The 17604-nt window shown below is 37.6% G+C and overlaps 1 protein-coding gene across 1 annotated transcript in view; it reads right to left on the bottom strand.

Moving 5' to 3' along the window:
• The window catches only part of PDSS2 (prenyl (decaprenyl) diphosphate synthase, subunit 2), a 387297-nt gene that overhangs the window by 62655 nt on the left and 307038 nt on the right, over positions 1–17604 (bottom strand). The window contains exons 5-6 of the mRNA XM_006839955.1: positions 11957–12130; positions 10906–11037 (exon numbers count right to left, since the gene is read on the bottom strand). Coding sequence (XP_006840018.1) covers positions 10906–11037; positions 11957–12130 — 306 coding nt within the window. The remainder of the gene's footprint in view (positions 1–10905; positions 11038–11956; positions 12131–17604) is intronic.

Genomic DNA, 17604 nt, shown 5'->3' with positions numbered 1-17604 from the left:
GCCTCATCTTTCTCCCGCGGAGCGGCTGGTAGTTTCGAACTGCGGACCTTGCGGTTCGCAGCCCGATTCGTAACCACTACGCTACCAGAGCTCCTTGTCCTGCTTTGGTATAAACAGGCCTAAATCGCTAAACTTTCCAGTTAGAGAGCTGGAAAGGTACCAGAATACAAATGTAATTTCACATTTCTTTGCTCTCCTGACAATACCTGCTTACTAAGGAGCTCTGGTAGCGTAGTGGTTACGAATCGAGCTGCGAACCTCAAGATCGGCAGTTCGAAACTACCAGCTGCTCCACGGGAGTAAGATGAGGTTTTCTGCTCTTGTAAAGATTTTCAGCCTCGGAAACCCTGTACAGGGTTGCTATGAGTCAGAATCGACTCCACGGTACTTAACAACAATAATACAGCTGGCACAGTGGCAGCAGCAGTGGGCCCAAGCGTTTTGCTCTGTTGTGCACAGGGTCACTATGAGTCAGAGCCGACACGATGGCACCTGACAACAAGACAGCACAGAAGGCATGTGTGAGGAAGTTAGTACCTTCCAGACCTGAGCTGCTCAGGTCACTGATCTTCCATGTCTTTCACTTGAAAAGCTATTCACTTTTCAGAGGCAAATGTGAATAATGTCCATGGAACTAACGGTCTTCTTTACCTTTGGTTTACTGGGAAAGAAGGAAGCAGCAGAGTGCAGACTACTGTGGTGCCCTGCTCCTCACCTCTTTGAAGGTGTGTAGTCTACAGTACCTTTCTATGCTCAGAAGGCTTGTCATCCCTTTATAATCCATTTTTCCTGATGCCATCCTTTGGAAGAGACATGTCATTAAAAAAATCATCTAAATCTCAGAAAGGCCTCCTGCAGCTTCCAGTTCCCAAGGCAATGGCTATCACCCTGAGGTTCACCTCCATGTGATGAAAGGCAAACGGAAACTACTTTTTTGCACTGTTTCTATCATTACACAATTTCTTCCTGCTATCCAAGTTCACAATACTTGTTTGGCCTATGCTCATTCTTCCTCAGTGCTCACTTGTCAGGAGCTTCTCCCTGTCACGTTAGTTTTCAGGCCTTATACATTTTCCCTCTGAAATGAGTGTTACACTTAATCTCCTAATCTTCCATTTCTCTCAAACACTCTGGCTGGAAATTTGCTTCTGCACTTATGGTTTCCAAAAACTTCTGAGTTGATTTCCTTGCCTCTAAGATCTCCTCCTTGATACTTTTATATGATATAGCCAGAATGACCTTACTGAAGGAGTCCTAGTATGGCGTTGCAGGGTAAGCACTGGACTGCTAACTGCAAGGTTGATGGTTCAAATGACTCAATGACAGTTAACAACCACCGCCACCTCCCTGCCACTATCTGGCTCAAAACTTTCTCTGTCTACTCCATGAGTTTGAATTAAGTTCATTTTCCATAGGCAAACAAACATCCCAAAGGTTTTGTTTTGTTTTATATTGATATAAAAGTCACAAAACCTAAAATGTATTTTAACCACTTTAAAGTTCCATTCAGTAGCATTTACTACATTCACAATGCTGTGCAACCATCCCTGCTATCTAGTTCAAGAATACTTTCATTTCTCCAAAAGGAAATCCCATCCCCATTTAGGAGTCACTCCTACCCCTGAACCTCAGTCCCTGAGGCTTTTTCTTTCTCTATGAATTCTCTTATTCAGGATATTTCATATGAATGGAATCATACAATATGTAGCCTTTTGTGTCTGGCTTCTTTCATTTAACACAGGATTTTCAAGGTTAATTTCTGTTAAAGCATGGATCAGTAGTTAATTCTGTTCTATGGCTGAGTAATATTTAATATTCCACTGTATAGATAAGACATTTTGTTAATTCATTCATTAGTTGATGGGCATTTGAGTTACTTCCACTTTTTCGCTACTGTGAATGGTGATGATCTAAACATGTGTGTACATGTTTTTACTTGAACCAGAGTTTTTAAAATATTGCAAAATTACCTACCATTTCAAAGCAACTCATTATCTGTCTCTGATACTGCTCCATATTTGCCACATTCCACCCAAACTATAATACGTCTTTCAATACACTGCATGCCTGTCCATCTACATATCTTTTCTCATTGTTTCCTTTGCCTAGCAAGTTCCCTTATTCTCATATCTTTGTTGCAAAGATCTTCTTCCTTCAAGGGATATCTCAGAAAAAATAATGTACTTCATAAGTTTGCTCTTTTTTTTTTTTTTTTTTATGAATTGAAGGAAGGTTTACAGAGCAGATCATCAGTTTTACATTCACCAAATCCTACACTTTGTTTCATTTCTGTGACTGCAATCCCCTCCCAGCAACAACAGTTACCCTGCTTCCTTCCAGTAGTTGCTATTTGCATTCCTCCTTCCTGCCCATCCCTTCTCAACTTTGTCCTTAGCTAAATGGTGCCTTTGTGATCTTGAATGATTGCCCATTGCTTGGTGAGCATACCTTACTATTGTTGTTGCTCCCCACCTCCTCCCTCTCCATATATCTCTATCTACTGTTTGGCTGAAAATTGGCCCAGGAGGATGAGTTCCATTCCAGATCTGAAGGGTGGCCAAGGGTCACAGTCTCTAGTCTCTTTCTGACTAGTAAGCCCGGTCTTTTTTTCCCCCTTTTTAAAAAAATCATTTTGAGTTTTGTTCCACATTTTCTCCCACTCTGTCAAGGACCCTATAATGTGATCCCTTTCAGAACAACTGGTAGTGGTGGCTGGGCACCATCTAGTTCTTCTGGTCTCCAAGTTGTGGGGACTGATGCTCACCTGCTCCATTGGTCTGTTGGATTGATTACAAGATATTCAATTTTATTCCTCTTCTTTCTTCAGCACATTGAGAGACCAATAGTTGCATCTTAGGTGGCTGTTCATGAGTTTTTAAGATCCCAGTCACTACTCAGCAAAGTAGGACATAGTACATTGTCTCTGTGGATCATATTATGCCAATTGGCTATGATGTTCTCTGGGCCTATGGTCCTGAGCCCCCAGCCAGATCCACGAACTCATTGCCTTAAGAGCACAAACTCACTGACTTTCCTGAAGGGATACAAACTTTCCTCTGAGAGCCCCAAATGGCACCAATGACACCATTTCTTATATTAGTATATTTCTCTTCTCTCCTCTTTACTAGGCCACAGACAACCTTCAGTCTATGTAACCTATAGTCAAGCACTGCTTCCATCAGTGCAACAGAAACCCTTAAGAAATATCTTAATTTACGAGAGATATGTAGCTCTTTTCAGTCCTTACAATCTCACCTGTAGTTCTTTCAAATGCTTACAGTATACACATTCTATGGTAGAGGCTAACATCAATATTATTCCTTTGGAAACAACTCAAATAATTTAGGCAGGTAGAAGATCATGCATGGTATTAGTGAAAATTCTATGAATGCACATCTTCTAAGAATAACCATGTGTTGCTTTCATGCACACTAGCCCTGCCTAGCAGTCTTTGTTTTACTTTTTGAATAAGAAGGACTAGTAGGCTACCAAAGGACAAGTGAATTAAAGCTTAGCATTGTTAATGTGCAGTACACTTAAGGAGTTTTATAGCTGGTTATGACAATGTCAGAATGTCACAAACTTAAGTGATATTTCAGTACTTTCTGGAACAGCCAAGAAAATATATAACTGTAATTCTTACGTTTTCATGTGACTTATAATGGCAGCAGAAAACTAGAAGGATTATTAAAAGTAAAACTTGCTGACCTGCAACATCCCCAGACTCCCTGAGAGAGTCAGAGCTCTGTGGTTCTCTGAAGAAGCCTTCCTTTTTTTTTTTTTTTTTAATTAGGAAACAACATGATAAGTAAGTAATGACTTCACCTCCCTAGGGTGAATCACCTTATCAGTATTTTCACCTGATCATTATTTTTCAGCAGCTACTAATTTAAATTTAAAATTGAGGGAGGGAATGATCTGTAGACTTCAGTATGGAGATAACACTCAACAAATAATTGTCAGATGTTTCATATTAGGCTCGATACCCTAAATCGCTTCTGATGAAAGGGTGTGTGGTGTGTGTGCCTATGGATGTGATAGAAGAGGAATACTAATCTTAAGATTGTTGGAGGAAAGGGGGGATTGGTTTCACAATAATGTTGAAGGGGCATGAAATGTAGGTGATCTCCTCACTACCTTGTCTAGTTATTTATTAATATGCACTCTTGTCAAGCAGGAAATCAAAAGGGTACCTGGGACACAAACCTGCCAGGGAAGAGCAGGGAAATAATTTTACATGTGGTACTAAGAAATCACAGGTGACTGCCATCATTGGGTGCAAGACTTTTCTATTTCTCTGTGTCAAAATCAGTATAAGCTTCTAATACAAATACTTTCCTTACAGAGCATCATCACTTGCCTAAGAGATCTTTTTCCTAGATTTACTTAAGAACTGAAAGGAACTTACAAATGATTGCGTTTAAAGCCATCATTTGCAAGATAAGAATGACAAGGACATGAGAAAATGTGATTAAGTTTACACAGATGCTGGTAGAGCTCAAACTAGAATCCAGGTCTTCTAAAGCCTGGATTTAAAGGTCATTTCCACTATATTTTCTTGGCTCTATTTGATAATATAAACAGCCTCATTTTGTGATGACAACACCACGTACATACCCTGATGTTTTGTTTTTAATTGTTTTTTTTGAAACTTTTAATTGTGAATTGAGAGAAGGTTTACAGAGCAGATCATCAGTTTTTAAATTCAACAAATCATCCACTTCATTTCATCTCAATGATTGCAGCCCCCTCCATGCAACAACAGTGACCCCACTTCCTCCCTCTGGTTTTTATTCCCAACACTTATCAACTTTGTCCTTAGGCAAATGTTGCCTTTTTGATCTTGAATAGTTGACCATTTAATGTTGAGCATACCTTAGAAGTGCTGAGTTTCAAGTTTATAGCTCCTGTGTAGAGTTTCTGAGGCTGTAAATCTTTACAGGAGCAGAAAGCTTTATCTTTCTCCTGCAGAGTGGCTGGCAGATGTGGTTAGCAGCCCAGCTCATAACTCACCAGGGCTCTTTAAGCACAGTGGATTATGAGCTGGGGTATCCCACTCTTAATCCCATTACAACCCTGATTTTACAAGAAATAAAAAGGAGAGAGAAAAGAGTAGAGGTGGACCTATTATCACCAAGATTGGAAAAGCCAAAAGTGGACTATATCCTTTGGATCTGGAATCCCTACACTATGAAGCTTCTAGCTCAAGGGGAAGGTCTGTGCTAAGATTCATAGAGCTCTCCAAGGAATACAGGGCCTACAGATGGCTGAAAGGAGACAGAGACTTTTCTCCAGAACTGATAAAGAGATAGACTTGCCCTGGAGCTGGCACTCTGAGTTTGGATGGAAGTCCAGCCTTCCTACACTGTGAGACAATAAAGTTCTTGTTGTTAAAGCCACCCACGTGTGGAATTTGTGTTATAGCAGCACTAGATCACTAAGACAAAGATGTTCTGTGGACTCATCATTATTCTTTATGGTTGTCTAGTATTCCGTTATATGTATGTACCACAATTTATGTATCCACTCATCCTCTGATCCATTCATCCAATGACGGGTGCTTAGATGCTTTTGTAAATAATAATCCAAGACACACATATGTCTATGTCACTGTTCTTATATCTCTAGGATATATACATAGGGCTGGAATTGCTGGACGGACCATAAGGTATTTCCATTTCTAAATTTTTGAGGAAAAATCATACTGTTGTCCACAGTATTTGTACCATTTTAAAATCCCACCAGCATTGGATAAAAGTTCAGTCTCTCAACAACCTTGCCAGCATTTGTTGTTTTCTGTTATTTTGATAAGCATCATTTTTGCAGGGGTGAGATGGCATCTCATTATAGTCTTGATTTGAATCCTTTAATTATGATTGTGAGCATCTTTTCATGGTTGTTAGCACCTGAGTGTCCTCTTTGCTGAAGTGTTTACGTCCTTTGCCTATTTCTTCATTGTATTGCTTTTGTTGTTAAGTTATTGCAATTTTCCATATATTTTAGAGATTAGACTCTTATCAGACATGTTATTGCCAAAGGTTTTTTTTTCCCAGTCTACAGAGCCTCATTTCACTCTTTTGGTAAAGTCTTTTGATAAGCATGTTGTTGTTAAGTGCTGCTGAGCTTGTTCCAACCCATAGCAACCCTGTGTAGGGTTTCCGAGGAGGAGCTGGTGAGCTTGAACCACCAACCTTACAGTTCAAATGGCTTTGCCGTCTGGCGCATTAACCCACAGCGCCACACCAGGACTCCTTTGATAAGCATAGGTACTTAATTTTTAGGAGGTTCCAGTTATCAAATTTGTAAAGACATGTATTCCTGTTGCCAGGCTGCCTGGGTTTTAATCCTGGCTCCTCTACTTGCTAGCTGCACGACTATAGGCAAATTAGTTAATCTCCCAGTGGTTAGATTCTCCAGTAAAGAAATGCTTGGCACATACTAAGTGTCATTATTTTGTTGTTTGTTCTTCCCTTTAGGTCATCCTGGGAATTCCATTGCACTGTGCCTGTGTCTGATCCCCTAGTTCCTAGATTTCATGTCTTTCTCTTTTTCGGTCACTCCCTACTCTTGATGAAATACATCACTCTTCCTGAAAATGATATGCCTGTTGTTGTTGTTAAGTGCCATCGAGTTGGTTCCTACTCATAGCAATCCTGCATAGGTTTTCAAGGAGTGGCAGGTGAGCTTGAACCACTGACCCTGCGTCAAACCAAACTTGCAGTCCAGTGCATGAACCCACAGAGCCACAACAGGGCTAAAACCATACTGATAGGTTGTTGTTAGGTGCTGTTAAGTCAGTACCAACTCATACTGATCCTAATGAAAAACTGCCTGGTCCTGTGCCAACCTCACAATCGTTGCTATATTTGACCCCAGCACTGCTGCCACGGTGCCAATCCATCTCATTGGAGGTCTTCTTCTAGTTCTCTGACCCTCCATTTTACCAAACATGATAACCTCCTTCAGGGACTGGTCCCTTCTGACAATACGTCCTAAGTATGAGAGACGAAGTCTGGCCATCCTAAGCTTCCAAGGAGCATTCTGGCTGTACTTCCTTCAACACAGATCGGTTTGCTATTTTGGTAGCCCATGGTACTTTTCATATTCTCCTCCAACACCATAGTTCAAATGCATCAATTCTTCTACGATATTTCTTATTCACTGTCCAACGTTTGTATGCATATGAGGTTACTGAAAATACCATGGCTTGGGTCAAGTGCACTTTAGTCCTCAAACTGACATTTTTGCTCTTCAACATTTTAAAGAGGTCTTGTGCAGCAGATCTGCCTAATGCAATACATCATTTGATTTCTAGACTGTTGCTTCCATGAGTGTTGATGGTTGATCCAGGCAGAATGAAGCCTTTGACAACTTCAATTTTTTTCTCCATTCATCCTGATGTTATTTATTGGTCTAGTGGTAAGGATTTTTGTTTTCTATACACTGAGGTGCAACCCATACCGAATGCTGTGGTCTTTGATCTTCATAAGTATTTCAAGTTCTCTTCTCTTTCAACAAACAAGGTTGTATCATCTGCATATTGTGGGTTATTGATGAGTCTTCCTCCATCCTGATGCTACGTTTTTCTTCATACAGTCTAGCCTCTCGGATTATTTGCTGAGCATACAGATTGAATGAGTGTGGTTAAAGAATACAACCCTGGCCCACACCTTTCCTGATTTTGAACCATTCAGTGTTCCTTTGTTCTTTATGAACAAAGGACCTGTTAGTCTGTGTATAGGTTCCTCATGAGCACAATTAGGTGTTCCAGAATACTCATTCTCCTCAATGCTATCCATAGCTTGTCATGATGCACACAACTGAAAGCCTTTGCATAGTCAATAAAATGCAGGTAAATATCTTCCTTGTATTTTTCACTTTCAGCCAAGATCCATCTGGCATCAGCAATGATATCCCTCATTCCATGTCCTCTTCTGAATCTGGCTTGAACCTCTGGAAGTTCTCTGTCAATGTATGGTTGCAGCTGTTTTTGTGTTCTTTTTAGCAAACTTATGCTTGCATGGGATATTAATGATATTGTCTGATGATTTCCGCATCCCGTTGGGTCACATCTCTTTGGAATGGGCACAAATATGGATCTTTTCCAGTCAGACGGCCAGGTAATTGTCTTCCAAATATCTTGGCATAGTGCCTCCAATGCTGCATCAGTTATTTATTTTTTTTAAGATTTCAATTTGGATTCTATCAACTCCCAGAATCTTGTTCTTTGCCCCAAACCTTATATATGTTATAATTCAACATCACACTTGATGACAGTATGTTGTTGTTAAGTGCCGTTGAATAGGTTCTGACCCATAGTGACCCTGTATATTGTTTCCAAGGAGCAGGTGGTTAGCTTTAACCACTGACCTTGCGTTTCAAACCGAATTTGCAGTCCAGTGCATTAACCCACATGGCACACCAGGATGACAGCACAGCTGGCATAAAATTCTAAGTCTGAATCAACTTTCTCTCTGACTTTTGAAGGCATTACTCCATTGTTTTAAAGCTTTCAATATTACTACTGAAAAGTTGTTCTCATATTTGATTCTTTATGTATAGGTGTGTTTATTTGTTTGTTTTGGAAGTATTTAGGATCTCTTCTTTATATGTACTGTTCTAAAATCTGATAATGATGTGGCTTGGTGTTGTAGATTGAATTGTGTTCTCCCAAAATATGTGTTGTAATTCCTAACCTCTGCTTTCAGCACAAAGATGAGGCTCTCTGTTCCTGTAAGGATTTAGAGCCTCGGCAACAGTACACAGGGTGGGTATGAGTTGGAAATGGCTCAAAGACATGTAGCAGCAACAGCAGCTTACAGTTACAATGAGTTGTCTTTGTTATGTTAATGAGGCAGGACTAGTGTAGGGTATGTTTTGAGTGGATCTCTTTGGAGGTATAAAAGAGATTAAACAAGCAAGTGAGAGAAACAGAGAGCCACATGAAGATCACCCAGGAGTAGAAGCTCAAGCGACAAGGACCTTCCTCTAGAGTTGACAGGGCAAGAGAACCTTCTACAGCTGGTACCTGAACTCAGACTTCTGGCCTTTCTAACGATGAAGAAAAACATTCCTGTTTGTTAAAGCCACTCACTTGTGGTATTTCTGTTATAGCAGCACTAGATGAATAAAGAGCCTTGGTTTGGGTCTTTTTAAAATCACTATCTGGGAAAACATTTTAATTTGGAAACTTGGGTCCTTCAGTTCTCAGAACTTTTCTTTTTTGTGTTTCTTTGTTCATTTTCTGTTTTCTCATTCTAGGGTTCTTAATAGTATTAGAACCTTCTCTGAATTGGTCCTCTGATTTTCTTCTGTTTTCTTATTTTCTAATTTTTTTGTTGTTGTTCAACTTTCTGGGAAATTTTATCACTTATATCTTCCATTCTTCTGCTGATTTTTGTTTAGGATTTCAATTACATTTTTATACCTTATAATTCTAATTTCTTATTCTTGAATTGTCCTTTTATATACTGGCAATTATTTCATGGATTTGCTATCTTATCTCACTAAATCTATTACCTACAGTACTTCTGAAAATATTTTTCTTTCTTTGCATTATATTTGTAACCGTAAGTTTCCTTTAATCAGTTTGTTTTGTATTCATTTTTTCACGTTAGAGGCTTTTTCAAATGTCCCCTGGTCCTCTATTACCTATGCTACCTTACGTTAAAGTAGTGGGATACTCTGGATAAGCTGGTGGGTTTCACTGTAGAAGGACCGGTCAGGGACATAGTATGTTTATTGAGTGAGCCCCAAATCTCCACATCTGGGGTGGTCTTTTCTTTTACTAGGTTTGACAGTTTTCTATGTGGTGAATATGTTGTTAAATGTCATCATATTGGTTCCTACTCATGGCGACCCTGTATAGAGTTTCTGAGACTTTAAAAAAAGAAATCTTTGTGGGAACAGAAAACTTTGTCTTTCTCCAATTGTGTGGCAAGTGGGCCGACTTTGTGGCTCCCAGTCCAGTATTTTTCCTATGGGGCCACCACATTCCCTGTGGTAAATATAAGGGATGTTAAGCTGGGTGCCAGCATTTGGGAGCCGATAGGGGATGAGGACTGGGGAGGAGAAATCTTATCTTTCAGGATACAAAGATTCACTTTCACTTATCCCCTATTTTTTGAGTAAGGTGGCTGCTACCACCCTCATCAGTGCCAGGTTCCCAATGCCCAGTGCCTCAGGTCTACCTAGTCAGTTAGAACCATGAAGGTAAATAAATATCAAAAGGCTTCAGATAAAAGGGTAAGAACTTTTTGCACTAGAGTTGCTGGATGAAAACAAAACTAAACTAAACAAAATCCTTCCCATCTTCCACTTCTTCAAAAAAGCAAACAAACAAACAAACAAACAAACAACAAAGCAGTACAAAAAGTGGGAAATTGGCGCTCAATTTAAGTCCATTTCTCCCTCGCACTTCATCATAAGTTCTTGCTTTGATAATGCCTCAGAACTCATTTAAGGTCCAAGTTTGTTTTAAAGTAACCCAATGAGTTGACAGACGGAGCTCCTAGAATTCTGCAATGTGTGCTAGAGTCTACAGATGGGAAATCAGTAACAGTTAAAGGGTGGTGCAGTTACCATAGCCCAAGTTTTGGAGTCTTTAGGAGAAAAAAAAAAATTATCCGAGTTAATTAGCATTCACCACAGGCACTAGTCTTGTGCTGCAGTATTTTAAAAACTTAGATAATAAAAAAATAAGAAAACATAGTATCACCGCTTCAAATTTTTAAACGAATGCCTTACTGCTTAGAAATGTAGATTTCTTAAAGGAAGAAATTTACCTGTTACAAGTATATACTCTTATATGTCTGCATTCTAGCCTTAAATCATCATGATGATATATGAATTATGTTCTAAAATACATACATCTGATCCCTTAAAATAGGAATAATTTCTTTTTACCTCTCGGATCTGCTTAATCCACAAATCTCTTCCAAGAAACTCCTGATGTAAGACTACGGGAGCTGAATTTAGATTAAAAGTCACAGAATCACTTGTCTTTTCTTTAATGAAAGGCTGGAGGTCAGAATTTATCTAGAAAGAGCAGTCAAAGGAGTTAAGTCAGTGCAATGCATATATATCGGTATGTGTTGGTTACATTCAGAAAACACCAGTTAACATGGTTAAAAAGGAGACTTAAGGAATGCAGTTTTTAGTTATACTTTAATAAGCAAAAGAACATTTCAGATGATTAATAATAACCTTCAACATTCTTTAAAATAGTTTCCCCTAACCTTTTCCTTTTTTTATTTGGCAATAGTCTTTATTCAAATTTTTAAGTTAAAAGTAAGGACTTTGATAAAGATTTAATAAATATAACAGTCTCAAGATTTTGAAAATATGCAAAAATCTCATTTGGTGGCATTGTATGTATGTGTATCCCCTGTTACGAATCCCGTAACATTTGAGAAACATATTCAGTGACATTTTAAAATTACATATATTTAGAGACAATAACGTAACAGTCGATTTTCAGACAGTTTATATTTCATCATGCTCATTCAAAAGAATCAGTTATTAGAATAAAAGCTTTCCATTTTATTTAGAATATTTCTAAATTTCATTAACTGTCCATACTTTGTTTTACCTAAGTAACTATAAGGAACTTGTAACAAAAATGCAAATATGCTTCTATTTGGTGAGTGGTAACATTACATATTATTTAATAATTTCCAAGAGTTTTCTCAAGAACCTTTTCAAGTAGGTAATAAAAGATTTGTTGTTGTTGTTGTTAAGTAAAAACACTGCAAATAATATTTAAGTATGTTGCAGATTTCTATCAAAATTATATAAAAATCACCCATCATACAGTTTATATTCAGCAACAATCATCACCTGTGACAGATTTTAAGCACACAATAAACTTTTGAGCTATAAAAGCAATTTATTAAAAGGTTTCTCATGTATTGTTTTAGCTACTGAAGTACTGGAAAAAGAGAGGGTAAGCAAATACCTTATGACTCAGAGCCAAGTGTTTCCCATACTGAAATGCCATATCCTGGACCTCAGCATCATGCTTTGCTAATTCCATGGCAGCTTGGCAACTCTTTGCTAGTAAGGCACCATGGGAGAGAAAAGTCTGCTCCTTCCAAGTTGATATTCCAATATCATCTGTGATATAATTTTCCTAAAAATGCAACAAAAACAAAATAAGAGGGCTTGAGAGTAATGTGTTTCTATTTTTTAAAAACAGAAAAGTTAAGAAATGAGCTTAACATAAGAAAAACACTTAGCTGTTGCAATAAGATAGAACTAACAGAGGTTGAACCTTAGGCCTACCAAGAGAGAACTAGGAGGAGGGGTCTTTTTTGTTTGTTTCATAGGGTAATGGAAAAACAAAAATAATGCTGAAGCAAATTTTAAGTTTTAAGCTACAGAACCTTTATTAAAATAATATTCTAAAGAATAAGACAACAGTAGAAAACTTGGACCTCTAAACTAACTGCTTTCTATATTCATACCCCTTCTTCAATACTGGCACTCCAGAACACAAGAAACATATCATCTTTAACTTATGTGAGAATGTTATGGGAATAGTTATTATTCCCTTAACATTATAATCAAACAAAAAATTCTAGAAAAATCAGAGAGGAGGCAACCCATTATTAGATTATATTATTGATCAAGGTTTGTTCCCATATGAAGAAATGAGGTGAATAAGAGAGACTGTAATTGCAGTGTGAGTTCCTTTTTTAAAATTATGAATATCATCATAGATGATATATACATCTGTGCCTCTAGCCTAGTGCGGTCCAACAGAAATATAATGTAAGCCATGTATGCAATTAAAAATTTTCTAGTAGTCACACTGAAAAAGTGAAAACCAATAACTTGTTATTGTATAGGGTTTCCAAGGACAGGCTGGTGGGTTTGAACCACCAACCTTGGAGTCAACAGTCCAGTGCTTATCCTATAGTGCCATAACAGGACTCCAATAAAATGTTAGTTATTCCAATATATCCAGAGTATTATCAACATATATAATCAATATAAAGACAGTGAAGTTTTCAAAATCAGTGTGTATTTTACACTTTCCACATACCACTAGTCACACTAGGTTCAATAACCACAAGGAGCTAGTGGTTACCTGGGCAGTTAATGGTCTAATGAGTCTCTGAGGAAAAGAATGATGGAGCAAACAGAAAACAATGGTCATTTTATGGTGCTTCTTTGAAATCTTAAATTAGCTAGAATGCATCCAGAGGATTAATTAAGGAGCTCTGGTAGCATAATGGTTACGAATCGGGCTGTGAACCTCAGAGTCAGCAGTTCGAAACTACCAGCTGTTCCTTGGGAGAAAGATGAGGCTTTCTGCTCCCGTAAAGATTTACAGTCTAAGAAACCCTGTACAGGGTCTCTATGAGTTGGAACTGACTCCACAGCACATAACAACAACAACAACAACAAGAATATTACGTGTTACAACCTCTCCAGAGACTGCAAGAACCCGAGAATATGGCCCTCGACCACCCTTCAGGTCTGGAAAGGAGCTCACTCTTGTGGCTCAGTTTTCTGCCAAGCAGCAGGTAGGTATACTGGTGATGGAGAGACAGCAACACTAGTAAGGTTGCTCACCATGGAATGGCCAATAATTTGAAATAAAAAAGGTAACATTTATCTAAGAACAAAGTTGAGAAGGGATGGGAAGGTGGGCAGAATGGAAATTAGAACCACAGGCAGGAAGTGGGATAACTGTGGCTGCAAGGAGGGGATTGCAATCATTGGGTTGAAACAGTGTATGATTTGCTGAATGTAAAACTGATGATCTTGTCTGTAAACCTTCATTCAATTCACAAACTGTTTTTTGAAAAAAAAAAAAAACACACACAGAAAAACCTATGGAGCAGTTTTACTTCGAAATACATGGAGTTTCCATGAGTGGGAAATTACTTGATGACAACTGTTTGTTTCATTAAAAAAAAAAAAAAATCATCATAAAAGTCAAATGAGAGAAACAAGTTATTTAAACTTATAAAAAAAAACTTCTGAGTATTAGATAGAAATAATAACATATTTGATTTAAACTCTGAGAATGTATTTTAAAATGTCTTTAAACAAACTAGATAAAAACCATTAAATCTCTTCATATATACAAAGGAGACACTTGACAGAATTCAACACCTATTCCTGATTGGGGTGGGGAGCCCTGAGTGAAATAGAAACAAACGTGTATTTCTTCGACATAAGTGTATATTTGTGTATGTGTGCTTGTGTATATGCCCCAAAGCCAGCTAATCCTTTATGGGGGAAATACATGAACCTTTCCCACTAAAGTCAGAAATAAGACAGAGATGCCCATACTCCCACTGCCACTTTCTAGGTAATGGAAGAGACAGAACAACATAGACGTATACAAATTAAAAAGGAGTTCATCACTATTTGAAGGCAATATAAACATGTATCTGGGAAAAATAAAATATTGAAAAACCCCAAAACCCAAGCCACCCTACGGCAAAGAAGACAATTCAGTAAGTCAACAGTGTATAATATTAATTTATAATTAATATAATGTATTATTAATAATTTTCATAAAGCAAATCAGAAAATATTATAAATGGGTTCTTTTCTTCTATTTACTAAAATATTATAAATGAGGTATTTTCCCCATTATATTTACCAAAAAAAAGTTAAAATCTGGGAATAAACTTAGAAATGTGCAAAACTGGTATGAAAACAATGTTAAAACACAATTACATAAGTATCTTGAATGAATATAAAGGCAAATCATGTTCAAAGATAATAAGACCCAACCTCATATTAGTTACTCCAATAAAATTTACAACACTTCTTCTTCCTCCTGAAATCAGGCAGGCTGATTCTAAAGTTCATGTGGAAAAATAAACAAGACTATCCAGGAACACTAGGAGAGAAAGCAATGTATGTGTGTATTGGGCAGGGGAGAGAGAGAAGGAGGGAAATGTGGGAAGCAGGAGGAGAGAGGAAGTGATGTCTAGCCCTTGTTGTTCTGCTCATAGCAACCCTGTATAGGGTTTCCAAGGAGCAGCTGTGGAGCTTGAACCACTGTGGTTCCAGCACATTAACCATGCCATACCAGGACTCTAGGGAATAACATATTCATACACACACACACACACACACACACACAGCACCATGTGATAAAGTCTCAGTAATAATGTTGATTCATTTTCTTGACTGCTGCTTTTATAGGTATTGATTGTGGATCCAAGTAAAATGAAATCCTTGACAACTTCAGTCTTTTCTGTTTATCATGATGTTGTTACCACTTGATAAAATTACTAAAAATCATTGACTTGTACACTTGAAATGTTGTTATTAAGTGCCATCGAGTCAGGTATTATTTATAACAACCCTGTATATGACTGAGAGACAGTGCTTATCCTATGGCGCCATGCCAGCACTCTAAATAGGTGAACTTTATTACATATAAAATATACTTCAATAAAGTTGCTAAAAAGAAAGAAAGAAAAGCTTGTGAGCCTAACGTTTTTATTTTTGTTCCCAAATGCACTAACACTGTAAAAAATTAAATGACCCTGAATGAACTTTTTGTGGTTTGTATATCATTCATCCTCATTCCTTTACATTCTTTGTTTTTATTTTTTGTTAAATTATAATCCAAACATTTGTGGGTTAAGCTTTCTGCTAAGCAGTATACACAGAGATACAGACATGTTGTTGTTGTTAATTGCTGTCCAGTAGGATCTAACTCATAGGGTTTCTGAGGAGTGATTAGTGGGTTTGAACTGCCGACCTTGTGGTTCAAACTGACCTTGTTGTCCAGTGCATTATCCTACAGTGCTACACCAGGACTCTAGTATAGGTATAGATATGCAATATTTTTGCATAACTTACAAATAGTGCACACAGTGTGCATAGTAAACCAATGTGCAAAGGAGTTATGAGGCTTTCAAAAACAACAAACACCATACAACACATGTGATATTTGTGTAAAAACATGGTAGATGGTTATATAGCCTGTCCTCAAGAAGCTCACAATCCAGAGACTATATAATAAATAGTTCTATTTCAGAATAGCAATCATGGGATCTTCAGTTATCAAAGTTTCCATTTTGTTCATTACATTTTCCTTATTGTGATGAAGATATTTATTACACAACAATTTTACATTTTAAATTATATAATACATGATTACTAAAAAATTCAAATTCAAATTCAAATAACCAAGGAACAACTAATGTTGTTACATGATGTCAAGTTGGTTCTAACTCATAGTGACCTTGTGGTTAGCAGTTGAGTACTTATGCTACAGAACCATACTAGTACTTCAATTAACAGTCCCTTGAAATAAACTATGATCAATTTATCAGACCACAAGCCAATACTTTAGCTCCTAAATTAATCAGAGATTAAATTTCCTGAACATTAAGGTATTAACTATTATGAATTTGGTTAGAAATGAAATAAAGTCACTCCATTCCGTTCTATTAGCTTGCCATGTATATATTGAGAGTATATTATATTACAAAGAAAAGGTAATGTACAATTATGAAATAACAAAAAACTGGCATTTCATAACCACAAGTAAATTCAGTACCTTAAGAAATCAGAAAGGTTTTTTTTGTGCTTTAATTGACTATATAAAAACATTTGATTGTGTTTATCATAACAAATCACAAGGAACTTTGGGAAGAATGGAAATTGCAATAAACTTAACTGTGCTCATATGGAACCTGTACATAGACCAAGAGGCAGTTGTTCAAACAGAACAAGGGGATATTGTATGGTTTAAATCAGAAAAGGTGTATATCAAGGTTGTATCCTTCCTTTCACCACAGTTAATCAATCTCTAGGCTGAGCAAATAATCCAGGGAGCTTGACTACATGAAGAAGAAAGTAACATGAGGATTGGAGGAAGACTCATTAACAATCTGCAGTATACAGATGATACAACCTTGCTTGTTGAAAGTGAAGAATTGAAGTATTTACTGATACAGATCAAAGACTACATCCCTTTCAGTATGGATTATAATTTAACAAAGAATAAAAACAATCCTTACAACTACACTAATAAGCAACAGCACGATAAGTGGAGAAAAGATTGACATTGTCAAGGATTTAATTTTACTGGGATCCATGATGAACACTTACGGAAGCAGTCGTCAAGGAATCAACGATGCATTGCATTGGGCACATCTGTTGCAAAAGACCTCTTTAAACTCTTAATGAGCAAAGATGTCACTTGCAGGAGGACTAAGGTGTGCCTGACGCAGCTCATGGTATTTTAAATCTTCTCATATGCATTAAAAGCTGGGCAATTAATAAGGAAGACTGGAAAAGAATCAATGCATTTGAAAGTACTATAGGCTGCCAGAACAACGAGTAAAAAAATCTATTTTGGGAGAAGTACTGTCTGAATGCTCCTTAGACGTGAGGATGATGAGATTTTGTCTCATTTTGGATATGTTATCAGGAAGGACCTGTCCCTGGAGAAGGACATCACGGTTGGTAGAGAGCCAGTGAAAAAAGGAGGACGACCCTGAGTGGGAAGGATTGACACAGTGGGCTCAAACATCACATTGACTGTGAGGATGATGCACGGCTGGGCAGTGTTTCTGCTCTCCATGGGGTCACCATGCGTCAAAACCAAACTGAGGGTAC

This window comes from Chrysochloris asiatica, unplaced genomic scaffold, assembly GCF_000296735.1.
Source record: "Chrysochloris asiatica unplaced genomic scaffold, ChrAsi1.0 scaffold00027, whole genome shotgun sequence".
In the NCBI taxonomy this organism is placed as follows: Eukaryota; Metazoa; Chordata; class Mammalia; order Afrosoricida; family Chrysochloridae; genus Chrysochloris; species Chrysochloris asiatica.
This window is presented reverse-complemented; position numbering and strand designations above follow the sequence as displayed.